General features: G+C 33.2%; 1 protein-coding gene across 1 annotated transcript in view; it reads right to left on the bottom strand.

Moving 5' to 3' along the window:
- Positions 1-17,630, bottom strand: part of LOC132728575 (uncharacterized) — a 47,598-nt gene extending 29,968 nt beyond the window's left edge. The window contains exons 1-10 of the mRNA XM_060714235.1: positions 17,547-17,630; positions 15,316-15,441; positions 12,629-12,733; positions 10,065-10,202; positions 9,654-9,813; positions 9,021-9,162; positions 8,542-8,602; positions 8,088-8,193; positions 3,532-3,623; positions 2,593-2,628 (exon numbers count right to left, since the gene is read on the bottom strand). Of these exons, the coding sequence (XP_060570218.1) occupies positions 2,593-2,628; positions 3,532-3,623; positions 8,088-8,193; positions 8,542-8,602; positions 9,021-9,162; positions 9,654-9,813; positions 10,065-10,202; positions 12,629-12,733; positions 15,316-15,441; positions 17,547-17,561 (981 nt within the window). The 5' untranslated portion in view covers positions 17,562-17,630. The remainder of the gene's footprint in view (positions 1-2,592; positions 2,629-3,531; positions 3,624-8,087; positions 8,194-8,541; positions 8,603-9,020; positions 9,163-9,653; positions 9,814-10,064; positions 10,203-12,628; positions 12,734-15,315; positions 15,442-17,546) is intronic.
- Positions 17,631-17,896: the final 266 nt, after the last annotated feature.

Below are 17,896 nucleotides of genomic sequence, written 5' to 3'. Positions count from 1 at the left end.
GCAAGCTTGATCCTGCTGCCAGCAATTGGATACATCATTGGGACCACTGTACACCAAGATTCATTCTGTCTGATCATATTCTGCACTGTTTTCTATTCAGTTAGTGTAATTGTTTTAAATTTTCCATACAACTGGTTTTAAAAGATAAACAAATCCATTTCAGATACTCAGCATGGCTAGCGTTAACTAAAGGCACAACATGTAAGATTCTTTGCTTTAGTTCAGTGTAGTATCTAATACACCTTCAAGAGTATAAATGCTATATCTTATAAAATACTTTTATATAATTTATTGATTGTCAAAAGAGATTAAATATACAGATGTCTCTCATATTTGATACACATGAATATGCACAACTTTAGAGATACATTAATTCTTAGCACAATACCACCAAACTGTTCTTAGCAATAAGTAACAAAGTCTACTTTTTAAGCAAAATATCTAAGTATATTGGCAGCAAGATATTTAAAGTACAATTTAATTTCTACGACAAGATATTTCTAAACAACTTTATTTATAAGGCAAGATTTGACAACACAATTTAATTTCTAAGGCATGATATCACAGTATAATTTAATTTCTAGGGGAATCTTTACAGTACAACGTATTTTCTACGTAAATGTTAGTGTTTATAAAGTGAAATTTTAACAATTAAGCGACCGGGAGGTTGCGACCGTTGGTTTTTTATTGTTAAAATATTCACTTACTTAGTGTTTAACCTCATTTCACCCACAAGAACGCCTCCAGCCTATTAAAAATCTTTAAGGACAATGGGTGGTGTTGAGGAAGCACAGTTCATATTTCAGTTACCTAATTCATTATATAAACAAGTAGAGATTTTGATGCTAAAGCATCAAGTCGCCGGATAGAAATATTATTGTATTATCATAAATAAAAGAAAATATCAGTTTAATGGTTCAAGTATAAAGAAAAGAGGAACAATAAGTTGAGTAATGTGTATTCATAAACACGTTTTCATGTACTTGCCACAATTATATCTTTCTTGCTATAAACTTTGTAAAAGAGTTTTATGCAATAAATTTATGTTATGTTATAATAAAACATCATATTTGAAGCAAACTTGCTTAGCAATTTTGTCAAGAAACTGTTATCATTATTAAATAAGCAAGTATTGTTTGGCAATATTTACCCGAGACTCAATCGGGAGCTGTTTCGTTAGCTTACATAACTTATTATGATTAATGTTAACGATTTTATTGTAAGTATAATTACATATATAATTATATCAATTAATACTGCTCGATGGCCTAGTGGTAAGTATGACGAAGTTGTAACCTACATATGTAGTAGGCGCAAGTTCGAATCTTGGACAAATCCTGTGTGTAGTTTTCATAAATTGATTTTTATTATATCTTTTAACTTTATGAAACATAAGTTGATAAATCGTGTGTTTCATTTCTAGCACTTTTTTATTTCATAATTTTGATAAATGGTCAAGTTTTGCAAAATACAAAAAGTACATTGTGTATTATAAAAGAAAACATAAAAAATCACTTTATCGAACCTACAGTCTTCAATTTGAAACTAACTTAAAATCTAACACCTTGTCATCGAGGCTTGTAAAGCAAGTGATATGATTATAATTCTACTTGTAATTCTACTTTATACATATACCGTTGTACCATACATTTGAACTCCGTATGGTTTACTTCAGAATCCGATAATTATCGACAAATTACTACCGATCATCGAATATTTGCAAAGTGACTATGAAAAAATATATGCTTAATCATTGCATAAAACAATGCAATTCTACTGTAAAAGTGGTGTCTGCATAAAAAATTATTCTTATGCACTATCGAAAAAATATACTATTTAGCTGTTATCAATATTCCTGTAGTTACAGACGATATAGTTAACGTTAAATTGCCTTTCAGTGCGATAAACTATCAACACAAGGATAGTTTATTAGTTTTCTCTGTGTATCCAATACGATTCCGGCCCCTACTGTCATACCGAGATTTTTCATACAAAATTACTTTGATATGCACTTTTATCAGCTGCCAACCATTCACAAGTTACCTGTATGTCTGTCTTATCAGCCATTTGTTACTATTAATAGATTTTATAACAATAACATACAACGCGTAGTCACGTGATTCTGGGAGAAGCTGTTTATAATAAATAAGATAAAAAAATAGAATAGGTCTGATAACACACAAACAGCCAGATAATTTAAAAGTGTCATTTCAAATATCATGCATGATTTATTTATCATAAAATAGCAACGCTTGACACTTTGAAAAAAAGGAAAAACATCCCTAAATTCAATGACTGGTCCATAGGGATACGTCATTAATTCATTTTATAAAAATTGTAATGTTGCTTTTTACGATGTCAATATTTGAATATTTCATTTCATTGAGCAACATTATTCTATGTTTGAATTTTTGAGATTACTGAAAACAATTGTAGTCTTTAATTGTTCAGTAATTGATATGCTTTTATTTTCAGATTTTAATGCCTTCTCCTACCATAGGTATAATATTAAACTGTTACAAATATAGTCGCCGGTTTCTACCGGCGACTAATAACGAAAGTATGTCAGGTCACAGAAAGCACATTATTTACATCGTGTGCCGCTGACTCCTTCATTTTAGCAACTTTCTGAAAAATATTGGACGTGAATGATTTATGTAGTATCAACCTTAGCCCATCTCTGTATAATATTTTCTCTGAGGTTTGAGGACACATTCATGTGAAATATACTGAAATAACACATAAACGATGAGAACAAAGGAGTGAACCTTACTGTGTGCATTAATTAATAAGTGTTTGAAAATGACAATCATCATCCATTTGTGATTTATATGTGTTAGTTCAAAATGACCATACTGTTAGGTTTGTCTATATTTTCTCCACGGAATTATAAATAAACAAAACAACTCCGCCACAAAAAAGAGGGAGTTGTTTGATTTTATGACTAGTTCTCGCTTAGAATTTTACCCTTTAAAAGGCAGTACTACTACATTCAGTTTCCACATGCGCACTTCAATTCAAGTTTTTAATTATTAAGTGTTCGTGTGAAACCTAATTTCTACGACAAGAATACAGTACAACTTAATTTCTACGGCAAGATATTGAAGTTCATTTTAAGTGCTAACTGTATTTGCTCTATACTGCTAGCAAGGGCAAATCAGTGGCTTGGTTTTTTTAATGTTAGCAAGGGCTAACCACTGGCTTTATTTCTATAATGCTAGCAAAGGCGAATCACTGGCTTTATTTCTATAATGCTAGCAAGGGCTAATCACTGGCTTTATTTCTATAATGCTAGCAAAGGCGAATCACTCGCTTTATTTCTATAATGCTAGCAAGGGCGAAACAATGGCTTGGTTTCTATAATGCTAGCAAGGGCTAACCACTGGCTTTATTTCTATAATGCTAGCAAGGGCGAATCAATGGCTTGGTTTCTATAATGATTAGCAAGGGCTAATCACTGGCTTTATTTCTTAACTGCGCAGAAGGATTTATAACTGCCGATTTAAAAAATTTAAGGGTCATTTTACTTACCCCGTTCCAGTAATGCATAACAGATGAAGGATCATAATATCCAAAAAGGTCTGCCCAATCTTTGTTGTATATATAATACTGACTCCAATAATCTGAAAATAATCATTGACGAATGACGGCTTTTATTTATAGAGAAAGATTTTAAAACCGCAAAATAAATCACTTAGCATGTCGTAATAAACCGTGATTAACTCTTTAACCCTTCGGGGACAAAATACCTTACTGTTTGACGTTTATGATAAAAAAAGGACAAATTAAAAAAAAATATAAGAAGATGTTAATTTGAAGGTGTAAACGCCTAAAAGCATATATTTGAAACATAGTTTAACTTTGGTTTTTAAAACTGATAATTTGCAAAAGATCCTGGAATTATATTTTCCAAAGTGTTTAAACGGTTCTTAGCCTAATTTAAGTTACAGGGATTCAAATTCCTTTCAATATCAGGTCTTTTTTACGCAATCAAAATGATTATTCTGGAAAAGTGGAATCAGAGAATGATTTAGAATTTTGCACATTAATTATTTTAGACCTACATCAAATTGTACTCAAATCCCCAAAATATTTTTTTTTTCAAAATAACTCGGCGGATTTCCTTAAGTGGACTGCAACATGCTGCGCATACAAATGGTTAACATAAGACTATATATAAAGAAATCCGTTTCTCTTTTTAATTCATAACTCATACGAATGATTTATACAAGGAAAGCTAAGTGTAAATCTAAATAAAAAAGATAAAAAAGTGATCGTTTAAATAAATAAGCATTCAACATATACGATTTTGAACATTCTAAAGTCTAAGTACAAAAAAAGAAACTCTTATGATGATTTCTATAAACCTAGCCGATAATATTACATCCCATAATGAAATGTTTAAAGGAGTGATTAAAGAGGAGGAATTACCGAAATCAATTCCGCCACAAAACAATAAATGTACCGTTATTTGTCAACTTTATACAGAGACCTTTAAATCCTTAATTTAAATAACACTTCCTTTTTGAAATATAATATTCATGTTTAAAACTACATATTTGACAATTAAGAATACCTAGCACTATGGGGCGAAAGTATAATTACCCTGGTATAAAAAAGAAGACGTGAGCAATGCCAAAAACTGACACAAACTGTTAAACGTATTCGTGAGTACCAAGTTTTAGCACTGCGTGCCATATATAACGTAAGTTCTGCGTCCGGTTTAACTCGAACTTTTTCTCATATTTGATAATACGTCTTGCATTAAACAGAGAGACGCCAGTTCATCTTTGTTGGCCATATTTTGTTTTTGTTGTTGTGAAAATACAGATATACTGCTGAACGTTGCGTCTTAGCCAGAGTCAACTGGACGCTCCCTCTGCAGCCTTGCCAAGAGCATGTGCTGCGGTTTTCCGAGCTCCTCCTTTAATATCTTGATCTCATGCGACTCTTTTACTCTCTCTTCCCAAGGGACAGTGAGTTCTACCATCACCATCAACTTTGGAGACTTTGACCACATGTCTGGCCGGAGGGATGTGAGAGTCACTACCTCTAGGAACTTAAGGTTCTGTTCAAGGTCAACCAACATTTCCCAGTTCTTGGAATCAATGTAAAATGCCATTACTTGTAGATTTTGAAGACTTCTCCCCCTCTTTAACAAAGTTGATAAAATATGGTCCTGTCTTGTTTAACGGTCTATCTTTCTTCCTCTCTTTCTCCAGGATATCCGCCATTTCACGAAGAACTTGGTTGTGGCGCCACCTGTATCGTCCCCGAGGCAGAGTGGTATTACATCAGACATGATATGGCGTAATGATCCTGCATTCCCGTAAAGTGGACAGTTGGGATCTTCCGGCAACTTATACAGTTTAAGATTTGTCGGGGAGGGTAGTAGGTCATATACAGATCTAAGGAGAAAGCTCAATTGAAGTGTCTCATATCTCCACAGCTCCTGTCAGGTTAGTTCCTCTCTGGTAAGTTCGACTTCATCCAGTTCCCCTGTGATCCAAGTTGAACTGATCTTGATGACCGTGTTTCATCTTCTGCTCTCCTTAGTAGCTAGTCCTTCTCTGTCATTGTTTGTTGTTCCTACAATATCCTGAAGCTTTAAACTACTTTCAGCTTGTTCTGCTGCCTGCTTTACTGACCATTTCCTCCCAGTTCGTACTTCAATGCCTGCACCACTGATTTTTTCATCAGACGAGTCCCTTAGTGTAATCAGCAAACGTGCCTTAACAACTTTGTACTCTTCAATCAGTAAGTTGAATGGCATCTGTAGTTTTGATGAACGGCTATATAAACCTAAATTGGTGAATAATGGAGGGAGGCATAGCCACCTCCTTAGATGCTTGCTAACCGACTGCTTCAGCTTCCCGACTAGACTGATGGGGATTTCGTTGACAATCAATTGCCAGATAAGTCTGGCTAGTAGATCGTGCTGGAAGATCCATGCTTTGTACTTTCTTGGGAGTTCTGACTATTCTGGTCTATTCTCATTAGCTTTAACTTGCTGTTTTAGTCTTGGCTTTTGGTGTGCTTGAGTGTGGAATCAAACCACTTTCCCAAATACTTCACTGGGTTGTTGACTCACGAAGGAATATTCTCTTTCTGTATAGTTAGCTTGAACCTGTCTTTTACCTTCCCCTTCCTCACTACCAAACACCTTGACTTTCCTGGCTTAAACAACATCCTTGTCCATGTCACTGTTTCGTCAAGTGCTTGTAGAATCCATCTGGCCTAGATGTGGGTTTCTGTGGTGATGGTCATGTCATCCATGAATCCCCTATTGGATGGGAGGCGAATCCCAGAATTTGTCTGAATTGGTTGGAACTGTCTAACATTCTTCGGGTTCTTCTCCATTGGGACCAGACATCACCCGCTGTCTTCCAACATTTTGGAACAGTTCTTTTCCTCCATACCACCCGCACAAGTGACCATAGTGTTCGTAAAAGCTTTGGGCATTTCTTATATACCTCGTATAGGATGCCATTAGGGCCTGGGACAGAGCAAGGGCGTGCTTTCTTAACCACGTCGTTTTTTCTTTCCATGTGGGCTCCTTCATTTTTAGCATGATGACTGGCTCGTCTACTGGTTCGATTCTTCTTATTGTATGTTATTTTGAACAATCTAATAAAACTGGTTTTCCGTTTTAATTGACTGCAGTTTACATGATTTACAGAAATGCTAATTTCGGTGTATCGCCTTTTTTATGGCTAATTGATGTGCAGAGATTCGAAATTTAGCAAAAGCATTTTTTAGTAGTTTTCTTTAATAATGTCTAGCTATTTATCTCTTTAAATTCCATGTTTGAAAAGTGCATATGTTTTTGATTTGCTTGAATTATTTATTTCAAAACACCATTTTGGTAAATAGTTATCAAATATTCTTTACTTTATCAATTTGAGTGTAGTACTATCAAATGTTTGTGAATTTTTGTTTTTATTAGAGACACCTAGTTTTTGTTTTGATATGCTTAGTTATTTTGATGATCAAGTTTTACATGTAGTTTATTATATACTTTCTCTACGATATTTCACGGTGGATGTTTTAATTGTCAAGAGATACTATTAGCTTACTCATATTAAAAGTTTTGCATGGCAAACCTTGGTAACCGACATAGTTCTCCACGGAGGGCAGTTAAATTTATTTTATAAATTTAATTTATCTTTACTCCTGTAGTAGTCTTTATATATCTGATATGTACAAGTTTAATTTATGATTCTGGATCTCAGAACATTTAAAGATTGGCCCAAACAGTGTTTTGCAAAGTTATATTCTGTATGATGTTGGTACTGTTAAATATTGGAAAAGCTTTTGTTATGAAATCCAGGCATGCTGTGTTATAAGTTTCTGTGTTATTTTTTAAAACTACCATAACTGAACAAAAACACGCCTAGATATTTTACAACTTTAATTGTTGTGTTATAATTTTTGAATTATGAATTGGTGTGCCATTTTCAAATATCAGCGCTTTAGTTTTTTTTCAACATTAATCTTAAGACCCAAACTATTGCAAAATAATAAGACGTCATTGACAAAAAGTTGAAGAATTTCTTTAGATTTAATAAAACAACCATATCGTCTACATACATTAATAGAAAGAGATTCATATCATAAAAGGATATAGCTCCCGACATATCATGAAATATCTACCAAGTCAGGAAAAATGTGGAAAGCTCGAGAGTAGACAGAATGAGTTGGAGGAGTACCTCAAGAAAACCCATTCTGACCTGCACCGAAGAATCGTTAATGGCCTCCATACGGAAGCGATAAAAACTTGAGAAATAGAAAAAGTTTAAAAGTTGCAATTATCAATTATAATTTTTTTAATAATGCTAATTGTAATTTTAAAAATTGTAAACAAAAAAGTTTTTCTAAGTTCTGTATTTTCAATTCACTTTTGAAGCATCAGAGGCAAATAAATAATAATATAATGGATCGAGATTAAAGAAGAGTAAAGAAGTATTCAGTAGTTAGAAACACTGCGAGTAAATTAACTGAATAAGCTTCTGATGAAACTCACATTTTTAGATTGTGTTACCACATACTACATAAATAAAAAACATTATAACATATTTTTCTTTTACCTGGATTTATTCCATTCCATTCTATCCTCATGTAGTCATCACGTATTGCGCTTTTTTGCTCGTGATGGAATCCTAACGCGTGTCCTATCTCATGTATGCACGTACTCTGAAGATTGACATATAAAGGTTAAACAAAAGGCAAAACCAGAATGAAGTTTCAATTTACAATAATGATATGACGGCAAGTACACTGATATATCTAATTTTTAAATTAACATCTTATGTTTAAAGTACTGTATATTGAAACTGTAGCTTCTTAAATGGAACTGTACAATCTGCTCTTAACATTAATAACATAAAATTCATTAAATAATATATTAAAGGAATATATTAAAAGAACTGTTTTCATAGTTTTTAATCCTCATTTACATTGCATTCTATTTTTATGCGTTCATATGTTTTATTTTCTAATTTTCATGAGCTTATTGAGTAGTTATCTAATATATTTATATACCCCCGAACAACACGAGATCCTTTGGCCCTCTCCTCGCAAATTACCGACATAAGACCAACACCTGGAACGAAAAATATACATACTTGCCCATATTTAACAATTAACATGCTGGAACAGAAATTGTTTAGGCTTTACCATGAATAATTAGAGGCAATGTGACCTGCACATCTATTTTTAAAAAAGAAATCAGTATTTTTATCTCTATATAAATGCTTAAATATAATTGGTAAGTTGCTGACTCCCTTTTTTAGCATTTGTGTCACGTTTGTTTGCAATTGCCACCGTGCACAATGCAATTGACATAGACATTTCTGAACACTGTTTTTTTCACATGCAAACTGAAACGATCACAATTACAAGATACCTAGTTTATCTAAAGTGTCATCATAAAGACTGTTAGTGAGTTCGATTTCAAAATCAGGGATATAAGTACCACCGCTCTCATTATATGTATACCGGTATGTGAATGCAGTACCTACCCGTCATAATTTACAAATCGAAGTCTGTTGTTATGAGGAAGTCCATACAGTGCTTGGGTTGACTCGTTCCATTCAACAAATCGGAAACCAGTGTATGACTCAACTATTTTCATTGGAATTTCTACACTGCTTTTAGGATTAGCTACAAAGCAATCAAACATAGCAATATTTGGGCCGCGTCACGACAAAACCAACGTTATGCGTTTACGACCAGCATGGATCCAGACCGGCCTGCGCATCCGCGCAGTCTGATCAGGATCCATGCTGTTCGCTTACAAACCCTATTACAAGTAGAGAAACTAATAGCGAACAGCATGGATCCTGATCAGACTGCTCGGATGCGCAGGCTGGTCTGGATCCATTCTGGTCGCAAACCCACTACTTTAGTTTTGTCGTGACGCAGATCATTTTAAGAATCGTACAAAAGAACAAGAAATAAACAATCATAGAATGATACAGTTCTCTACAGCTAATTGAGATTCAGTAACTCAAAAATCAGATATAATTTTTGCGTTACTTCTACTTCATCGCCTTGTGAATATTTAACAACAGTATTGTATATATAAATATGTTACGAATAAAATGTATTACACAATTACATCTCGAAATAATAAAATATGACATTTAACATACTGAAATAATCGGGATCGAATTCATATGGTATTATGCATTTATCCCAATGACCAGAAGTTTTTGCAGAGGATGATACAAAACGCTTTGCTCTGTCTCCTTCCTTGTCATATAGATAAGGTGTTTCCGTTATCTTGTTTTCTATAGTCAACCCAGCCTTCTCCTGTTTAATTTATAATTAAAATATGTTACAAATAAAAACATAAAACGCTTCTTTGTTAAACTTATTTCCATAAAATTAACAAGTACCTTTTTGTAAACAAATAATTTATGTGATCCTAGGATTGTCCTCTTTTTGCTTCAATGGGCTAATTTTCCGAAAATGTTATCTTGATATTAAAACATATAAGAGGAATTGAAAATTAGTAAATATGTATCTATTAAAATATGATGGACTGGTTATTCTGCATTTACCATGAAAACTTTGGCTACTGTTTCAGCTCTAGTTGCTTCTTTCTCGTCTCCTTCAGCAAGAGCTTGTACCATCTGGTTGTATGCCTCCTGGCTTTCAACCATCTCCCCTTCTAAATTCATTTCTGGGTCGTAATGTATCTAAAGAAAATAGTTGGTCTTTTTGTTAATGTTCATTTTGTAAAACATAATTGTCTAACGATGAATTTTGTGATGGTTCACTTGACAAATGATGTCCACTTTGTGCCTACCATTACATTTTCTAGAAGTAATGTTTGTCAAATTTCAATTTTTATATAGAACTGTAACATCTGCCTGCTACATGTTGTCAATCTTTTCTATTCTACTTAAGTATCAGTCAATTACAATCCCATTTCCTACCTCGGGGAACAATAGCGAGAAAATAAGCCAAGTTTTGACCTTCAGCCGCCAGTCCCTGTATGGTCGTGTCAATGCAGTTTTTTTTGTTGGCTACAATATGTTCTACACGCATTACGTTGGCTCTCAGTGGTATAATTCTCCCTATCTAACAGTCCCATGAGTTAACAAGCTTTTGACAATCCACAAGTCCTTACTATTGCCTTAGTTTTACAGGCCGTGGTTAACGATTGACTGGTACATGAATTTGGTGTTATCTCGTATAATATCAGGCAAATGTTTGTCTGAAGATGCACATACTGTACATATTAAACTAGTGTTCTGTTTATTCTGTATCTCAGTGTCTCTTTTCGCGTTCAAATTTTATTTTACCATCTTTGAAAATAGATTCTAAAGCTGAAATGTAATTTCTTTGACTCTGGCACTTTAGTAGAATCAAGATCGACTGGTTGGGGTAAAACAGACAACATGAAAATTAAATCAAATTCGTTTGTAAAAGATTCTACAGCCAATATCAATATTGTATATAAAAAAAGAAAGTTCTTCTGCTAACTACGGCTAACATCTTTACTACTACTTTACATGTAGTTCAAATTAGCAACACTCTTAGCGAATAACAAAACTTAACATTGAAAGATACAATAAAGATTTTCTAAACATAATAGTTTTGATCATCTAAATGTGATACAATTCCCCAGTTGGAGAAACATCGCTTCAAATTAAACGGTTCTGACAATTCAGTTGGAAATAGGTTAAATTTTCTCAGTTACCAACAAAACTTGCAAGTATGAATAAGCACAAGAAAACTGCAGCATCGGTAGTATTTTAAAATGATTCTTACAAATACATTAAACACATTGACAACACAATATTTTTCCATCGATTACTAACTTAATTGTAATTTCAAGAACTGATATATATCTGTCTGTATGCTTTACGAAAATATAATTAAACTTGAAACAATATGTACATTAATTAACAGAAAATCAAACTATCAAAATTATATATTCTTTGAAATGCAAAGCTAAATAAGCTTCTTCAACTTAATGAAACGTTTTAAGATGAAATCAAATTGGAAAAAATTATAAATCTAAAAAAATGACCTCTTTCTGTTGTTGTTCTTATTTTTAAGAGCGACTTGACAAGCGGGTTTTAATGTTACTTTGAATATCGAATGACAGGCTATAATATAATGAACCAATAAATTTATATTCTATTAACATTTTAATCCAAGTTCTGCCGTTTTTGTTACAGGAATACAACAGTCTTTGATATTTTGTTAACCTCAACTTTTCATCTCTTTCATGTATATATGTTACACTAATCAACATCAAACTAGTAAAGCTAAGTTTTGTTACTTTGTACAAATATCATAGTTTAGAATGATTTCATACTCAACTTCAACATTTCTTAGTATATTTATTTTCTTAAATTTTATCACTCCAAAATATTGGAAAAATTCATGTGCCCCACCATTAGATTAACAGTTTTTACAGACTTTAAAAAAATCAATAGTTAGATTTTTTTGAAGAAGTAGGCAAGAACGTAGGCATTCAGGATGTTTATATTTTCTATTGTCCTTTAACTAGTGTTTGCCCCACAGGTAAGTAGTCGTTGTCTTCCCTGAGCCATAATTAAATGAAATGTTTTTATTTTGGTACAAAGGACGGATTCAGATTTTCTTCAGAAATAAAATCTTCCTTTAGTATATAATTGTTTCTTTTAGATAAATTTAAAGAATCACCAATGAAGCTCTAGCCAACAAAACTAGTTTCAAAATCATAAAAAGACCCCCATCTTTCATGTTTTAATTCTGTTTCTCTCTAAACTGTGGCATATACAGCTTTCAAAGTATGAAAATCATAAAAAAACAGTTATTGACTGAAACGTATCTAACTTAGAATTCCCATTTTATTTTGTTGATGATTGGAAAATAATATGCAATTGACTGGCCACAAATAGATTTCTTTCCAAAAAAATCAAAACATATGGTTTAACTGGCATGCTCAAATCATGTCACTAATTAAATAGTATGCTGTTACATTTCCAGGCTTTTTATCATGAGTTTCTCATAAGAACATTTGTTTGTAAATTCTCATAAGAACATTTGTTTGTGAACATCAGCAAAAATTTACTATGTATGCAATTTTCACAAATTATCCCTTTTTTGAAAAACAAATTGTACTTACATGAAATTGTTCGATTTCTTCACGTGACTGTTCTGTGATATGACCATTTATCATTTTTATAACTGGAGTATAACGACTTGTCGGGTCACCGATACCAATGCCACTCTGTACAGAAAATGTTAATTTATTAAGTGAAGTGTATATATACTATCTATACTTTGTTGCAAAAGAAAGTGTTCTCTTTGTTTCTGAAGAATCTGTCAATTCTGGAAATCGGGTTTCAAAATTCGCAAAATGTATTGACTACTCTTTTAGTTTTTCTTATTTAAGTTTGATAATAATCGAAATTGTGTAAATTTGCAAATAACAAAAGATTGAAAGGTAAAATTTGCCAAATTGTAGTAATTGAAAATCCATATGCTATTTGCATGTTGAAGAAAACTCTTATAAAAATGATAACAAACAAGAGGGCCATGATGGCCCTAGATCGCTCACCTGAATTATCAAACTCATCCAAACAATTACCTAGACAAGCATTCTGACCAAGTCTCATGACAGGTGAGTCAAAAATGTGACCACTACAGTGTTAACAAGGATTATCCATATTTGAGCAGTGCGACCTAGTTTTTTACCCAGGTGACACATATTCAAACTTGACCTAGAAATCATCAAAACAAACTTTCAGACCAATTTCCAGGATACTTGGATCAAAACAGTAGCAACTAGAGTGTTAACAAGATTCTTCTATTTTAAGCTCCGGTGACCTAGTTTCACATGCGATTTCGAACTCATCCAAGCAATTACCTAGACAAGCATCCTAACCAAGTTTGATGATAATTGAGCCGAAAAATGTGACCACTAGAATGTTAACAAGGTTTTTCCATATTTGGGCGGTGTGACCTAGTTTTTCATCCAAGATGACCCATGTTCGATCTTGACTTAGAAATCATCAAAACAAACTTTCAGACCAATTAACAGAATATTTGGATCACAACAGTAGCCACTAGAGTGTTCACAAAATTTTTCTATTTTTATCTCCTGTGACCTACTTTTTCATCCGAGATGTCCCATGTTCGATTTGTTCCCAGCAATGACCTACACAAGTTTCCTGACCAAGTTTGATGACAATTGAGTCAAAATTGTGACCACTAGTGTTAACAAGGTTTTTCTATTTTTAGCTCCTGTGACCTAGTTTTTCATCCGAGATGACCCATGTTCGAACTCATCCGAGCTATCACCTAGACAAGTATCTTGATCAAGTTTGATGATGATTGATGCAAAAATGTGACCGCTAAAGTGTTAACAAGGTTTTTTCTATTTTTAGCTCTGGTGACCTACTTTTTCATCCGAGATGACCCATGTTCGAACTCATCCAAGCTACCAACTAGATAAGCATCCTGACCAAGTTTGATGATGATTGATGCAAAAATGTGACCGCTAGAGTGTTAACAAGGTTTTTTCTATTTATAGCTCCGGTGACCTAGTTTTTCATCCGAGATGACCCATATTCGAACTCATCTGAGCTATTATCTAAACAAGCATCCTGACAAAGTTTGATGATGATTGGGTCAAAAATGTGACCACTAGAGTGTTCAAAAGGTTTTTCTATTTTTAGCTCCTGTGACCTAGTTTTTCATCAGAGATGACCCATGTTCGAACTCATCCAAGCAATTGACTAGACAAGCATTCTGACCAAGTTTGATGATGATTGGTTAAAAAATGTGACCACTAGAGTGTTCACAAGGTTTTCTATTTATAGCTCCTGTGACCTACTTTTTCATCCGAGATGACCCATGTTCGAACTCATCTGAGCTATCACCTAGACAAACATCCTGACCAAGTTTGATGATGATTGGGTCAAAAATGTGACCTCTAGAGTGTTCACAAGGTTTTTCTATTTTTAGCTCTTGTGACCTAGTTTTTCATCCGAGATGACCCATGTTCGAACTCATCCGAGCTTTCAACTAGATAAGCATACTGACCAAGTTTGATGATGATTGAGGAAAAAATGCGACCGCTAGAGTGTTCACAAGCAATTGTGGACGGCCGGACGGACGACGGACGACGGACATTCACCGATCCTAAAAGCTCACCCTGAGCAAGCTCAGGTGAGCTAAAAAACTAAACACTAATATAATCAATATATCTTTGCAACTTTTGGTACTTAATATTCAAATGTATCGCTTAAATATGTTTACACAATTATGTTTAAACAAGTGAACATTTTCTTTTGCAACATCGCATAGTATACTCCAATGTAATCGCAACGATGCTTACAGACTTCCAAACTAGCACGTTTTATTGATGTAGCATTATCCATCAGTATGTACAGACTTAAACTGAGTTTGCAAATTTTATGTAATTTTGTTGTGATTAATGCTTCAGATGGATCAGCATTTCTCCAGATTTTTATGCATCTCAACAGCAGGTGTCAAGTGCCATGTGACAGCTGTAAAAATGCCCGTACATCACTTTAGTGTTGTTATATTTATCTATTGATTTCGGCACTTTTATATGTTGAAGATTAAGAACCGCTCAAACCGGTGCTAAGTGGCGTGAGGAATGTTGCACTTTTCCACTACCCCATCATGTACAAACTCGATCAATTGACTGCAATTTTCATGTAATTTGTTTTGTGATAAGTGCTTCCGAGGGATCACTCTTTCTACTCTTTTCTGTTCTGTTTTCATTACATTTACGGTAATCAATAAAATTGACAGATATTTGATAAATACATATAATCTTACCTGCAGTTCTTCGAGTGTCGGGATATAGTGATAATCTTCCGTTGCATAGTATTTCTGTTCATGTACCGGAGATGGCGTAACGAATGCAGTAAAGGATAGTGCAATTAGCACAATTGTCGTCAACATCTAAATACAAATTGTTAAACGTTTGATTTTTAAACGTAAGACAGTGCAAATGTGTTTATATGTATAAAAACTCAAAGTACCGGCTGCCTTAGGTTGTTCATTAGCTTAAATTATGTCAATAGGAATCAATGTGCAACACCGGTAATCAAAATAATTGTGAGAATGGTATTTCCCGGCATGAGGTCATAACAGCCATTTTGAAACTATGATTCCATATAAATACTTGCTTGCTGCATTGTCTTAGTCTATATAGCATACTACGTCGGGACCAACAGTGCACTATGTTATATGAGGAAAGTCGGCACGTTTGTAGCAGTATTTGGGTCAAAACTGTTATTTCAATTTTACTAACGATATATTGGATATTGTTCCTATTCATTTATTGTTAGTTTGTTTATCAAACCCATTTCATATTGTTATTTCATATCATTATTTAGTAATTTTCTAGACAGTTTCATTTACGCTAATCATAACATGCATTGTTTCATCTAAGCGGTATTTGGGGAAAATTCTTGTTTCAAGTTTACAAACTATTTATTGTATGTTGTTTATATTCATTTATTGTTAATTTCTGTACTAAATTCATTTCATGGTTGTGTATTCTTGTTTATAATATAGAAACATTTATTCAAACTGTTGTTAAAATTGCCTTTCCGTTTGAACATATTGTTTTTCTTTACAGATTATGCTATATGCAAATCGCCCGACACCGACACTGTCGCTGTCATATGGTAAAAACCTCGGGTGCCCCTCTGTGCATTGTTTTTACGCTCGAGCGGGCACATGAATGGAAACACCGTCTTTCCGTAAGCTAACTGGATAGATTTTTAAAAATCAAAGAATTTTAAAGTACCTAGCGGGTTCTATCCCACAGTGATGGATGAGGGTCAAGATATTTGAAACGGATAACGGACTACTTTACAAAATAACTGCACTAAATGTAAGTAAATGTAAGTAGACCGTGTATATTTTCAGGTTTCTGCCAGTGACCTAATAACACGATATTTATTGAGGACTAAACAATACGTACTTCAGAACTTTTATGATATTCAACTGTTAAAAAGGAGAATAATAAAAACAGATCAAAATTAGCAATGTTTCGCGCCTAAGAAACATACAAGCGAGTAGTTAAGAACAAAACTAATTTACTTAAAGCGGATAGCAATATCTGGTGTTTAATGTACCTTTTAAGCAATAGATCAAGAGCATGTTATATGCTTATCACATAAAGAATGCAGCGCAGAATGCATCATTATTTGTGATAAAAGAAGCAAAATGTAAACAAAAAGCGGTATCTTGATTCCCATGTATAACTGTAATTATTACTAAATGCAAAACAGAAGCTAAAGATGGTTCAGGTAATTGGTCAATGAGCAATTTTTTGGAAACTAAAAGAGGAAGCTGAAAACAAAAATCTTTTAAAAATAAAAATGAAACCATTCATGAATATGGTTTATATTACATTTAAAAGTGAGAAAATTAGCGCATTCAAATATATTTGTTATTAAAGAATTAAAACTAACATCGCTAGGATGACGATAGAATTATGGAATTCAATAACGCGTTCTCATAGCCATTCTACATCTGAAATCATCAACTTAACGTGTCTGTTTCAAAAGCAGATTTTTTAAAAACTGTTCAAGAATAAACTTGAGAAAAAAATGTTGTTTTCCGTTTATAAGCTATATATTTCATATCAAAATTAGAAAATATCCACATTTTGTGTTTGCAATTTTGAAAAAAAAAATCCTTAATATATATATTTATATTCTATGATTCTTAAATTTGTCTTGGCTTTATTTTAAGTTTTTATCTTTTACCCCTTTTATATTGACACATTTTATTTGACCGAGAAAATTATATATTCAATAAATAAAGCATTTTACGATAAATAAATTTGTCACACTTGTATGAAGGTTTTATTCTGTAAAATAAATACAATATGTTCTCTGTCGTCAGAGCACTCCTAAGAACAATTGAAGTATTTATCACAATGAAATATATCATACTAAAATTAAAAAAAACCAGCATAAATCATAAATATATCTAAAACTGTCTTATAGTGATTACACGCATAAGTTATTTCAACATCTGTATCAATTTACCTGTATTTCTCTCATGTTTCCATCCAAGTCTGTCAAGCCCCCCAAAGCTTGGTTCCAATTTATACGAGTTTCACACCTACCTACCTCATCTGCTCATATATAGATAGTATCATTTACTGAAAAGTTCATCAAAAAATTTGATTATGTCCGAGTTTGAGGGACCATTTTAATTACTTATTAGAAAATGACATTTGAAATATTGTTGTATTAATTAAAACAAGTAGAACATCTGCAATCTATATTTTCTTGTCGGACAAAGGCTGACCTACGAAACATACGATACGGACTTTATCCTGAGGGTGTTACTGGACTTTAAGGTCAGTGTTCAATGTAATATGCTTGTATTGTTC

This window comes from Ruditapes philippinarum, unplaced genomic scaffold (genome assembly GCF_026571515.1).
Source record: "Ruditapes philippinarum isolate M1 unplaced genomic scaffold, ASM2657151v2 ctg755_1_1_1_1, whole genome shotgun sequence".
Classification (NCBI taxonomy): domain Eukaryota; kingdom Metazoa; phylum Mollusca; class Bivalvia; order Venerida; family Veneridae; genus Ruditapes; species Ruditapes philippinarum.
This window is presented reverse-complemented; position numbering and strand designations above follow the sequence as displayed.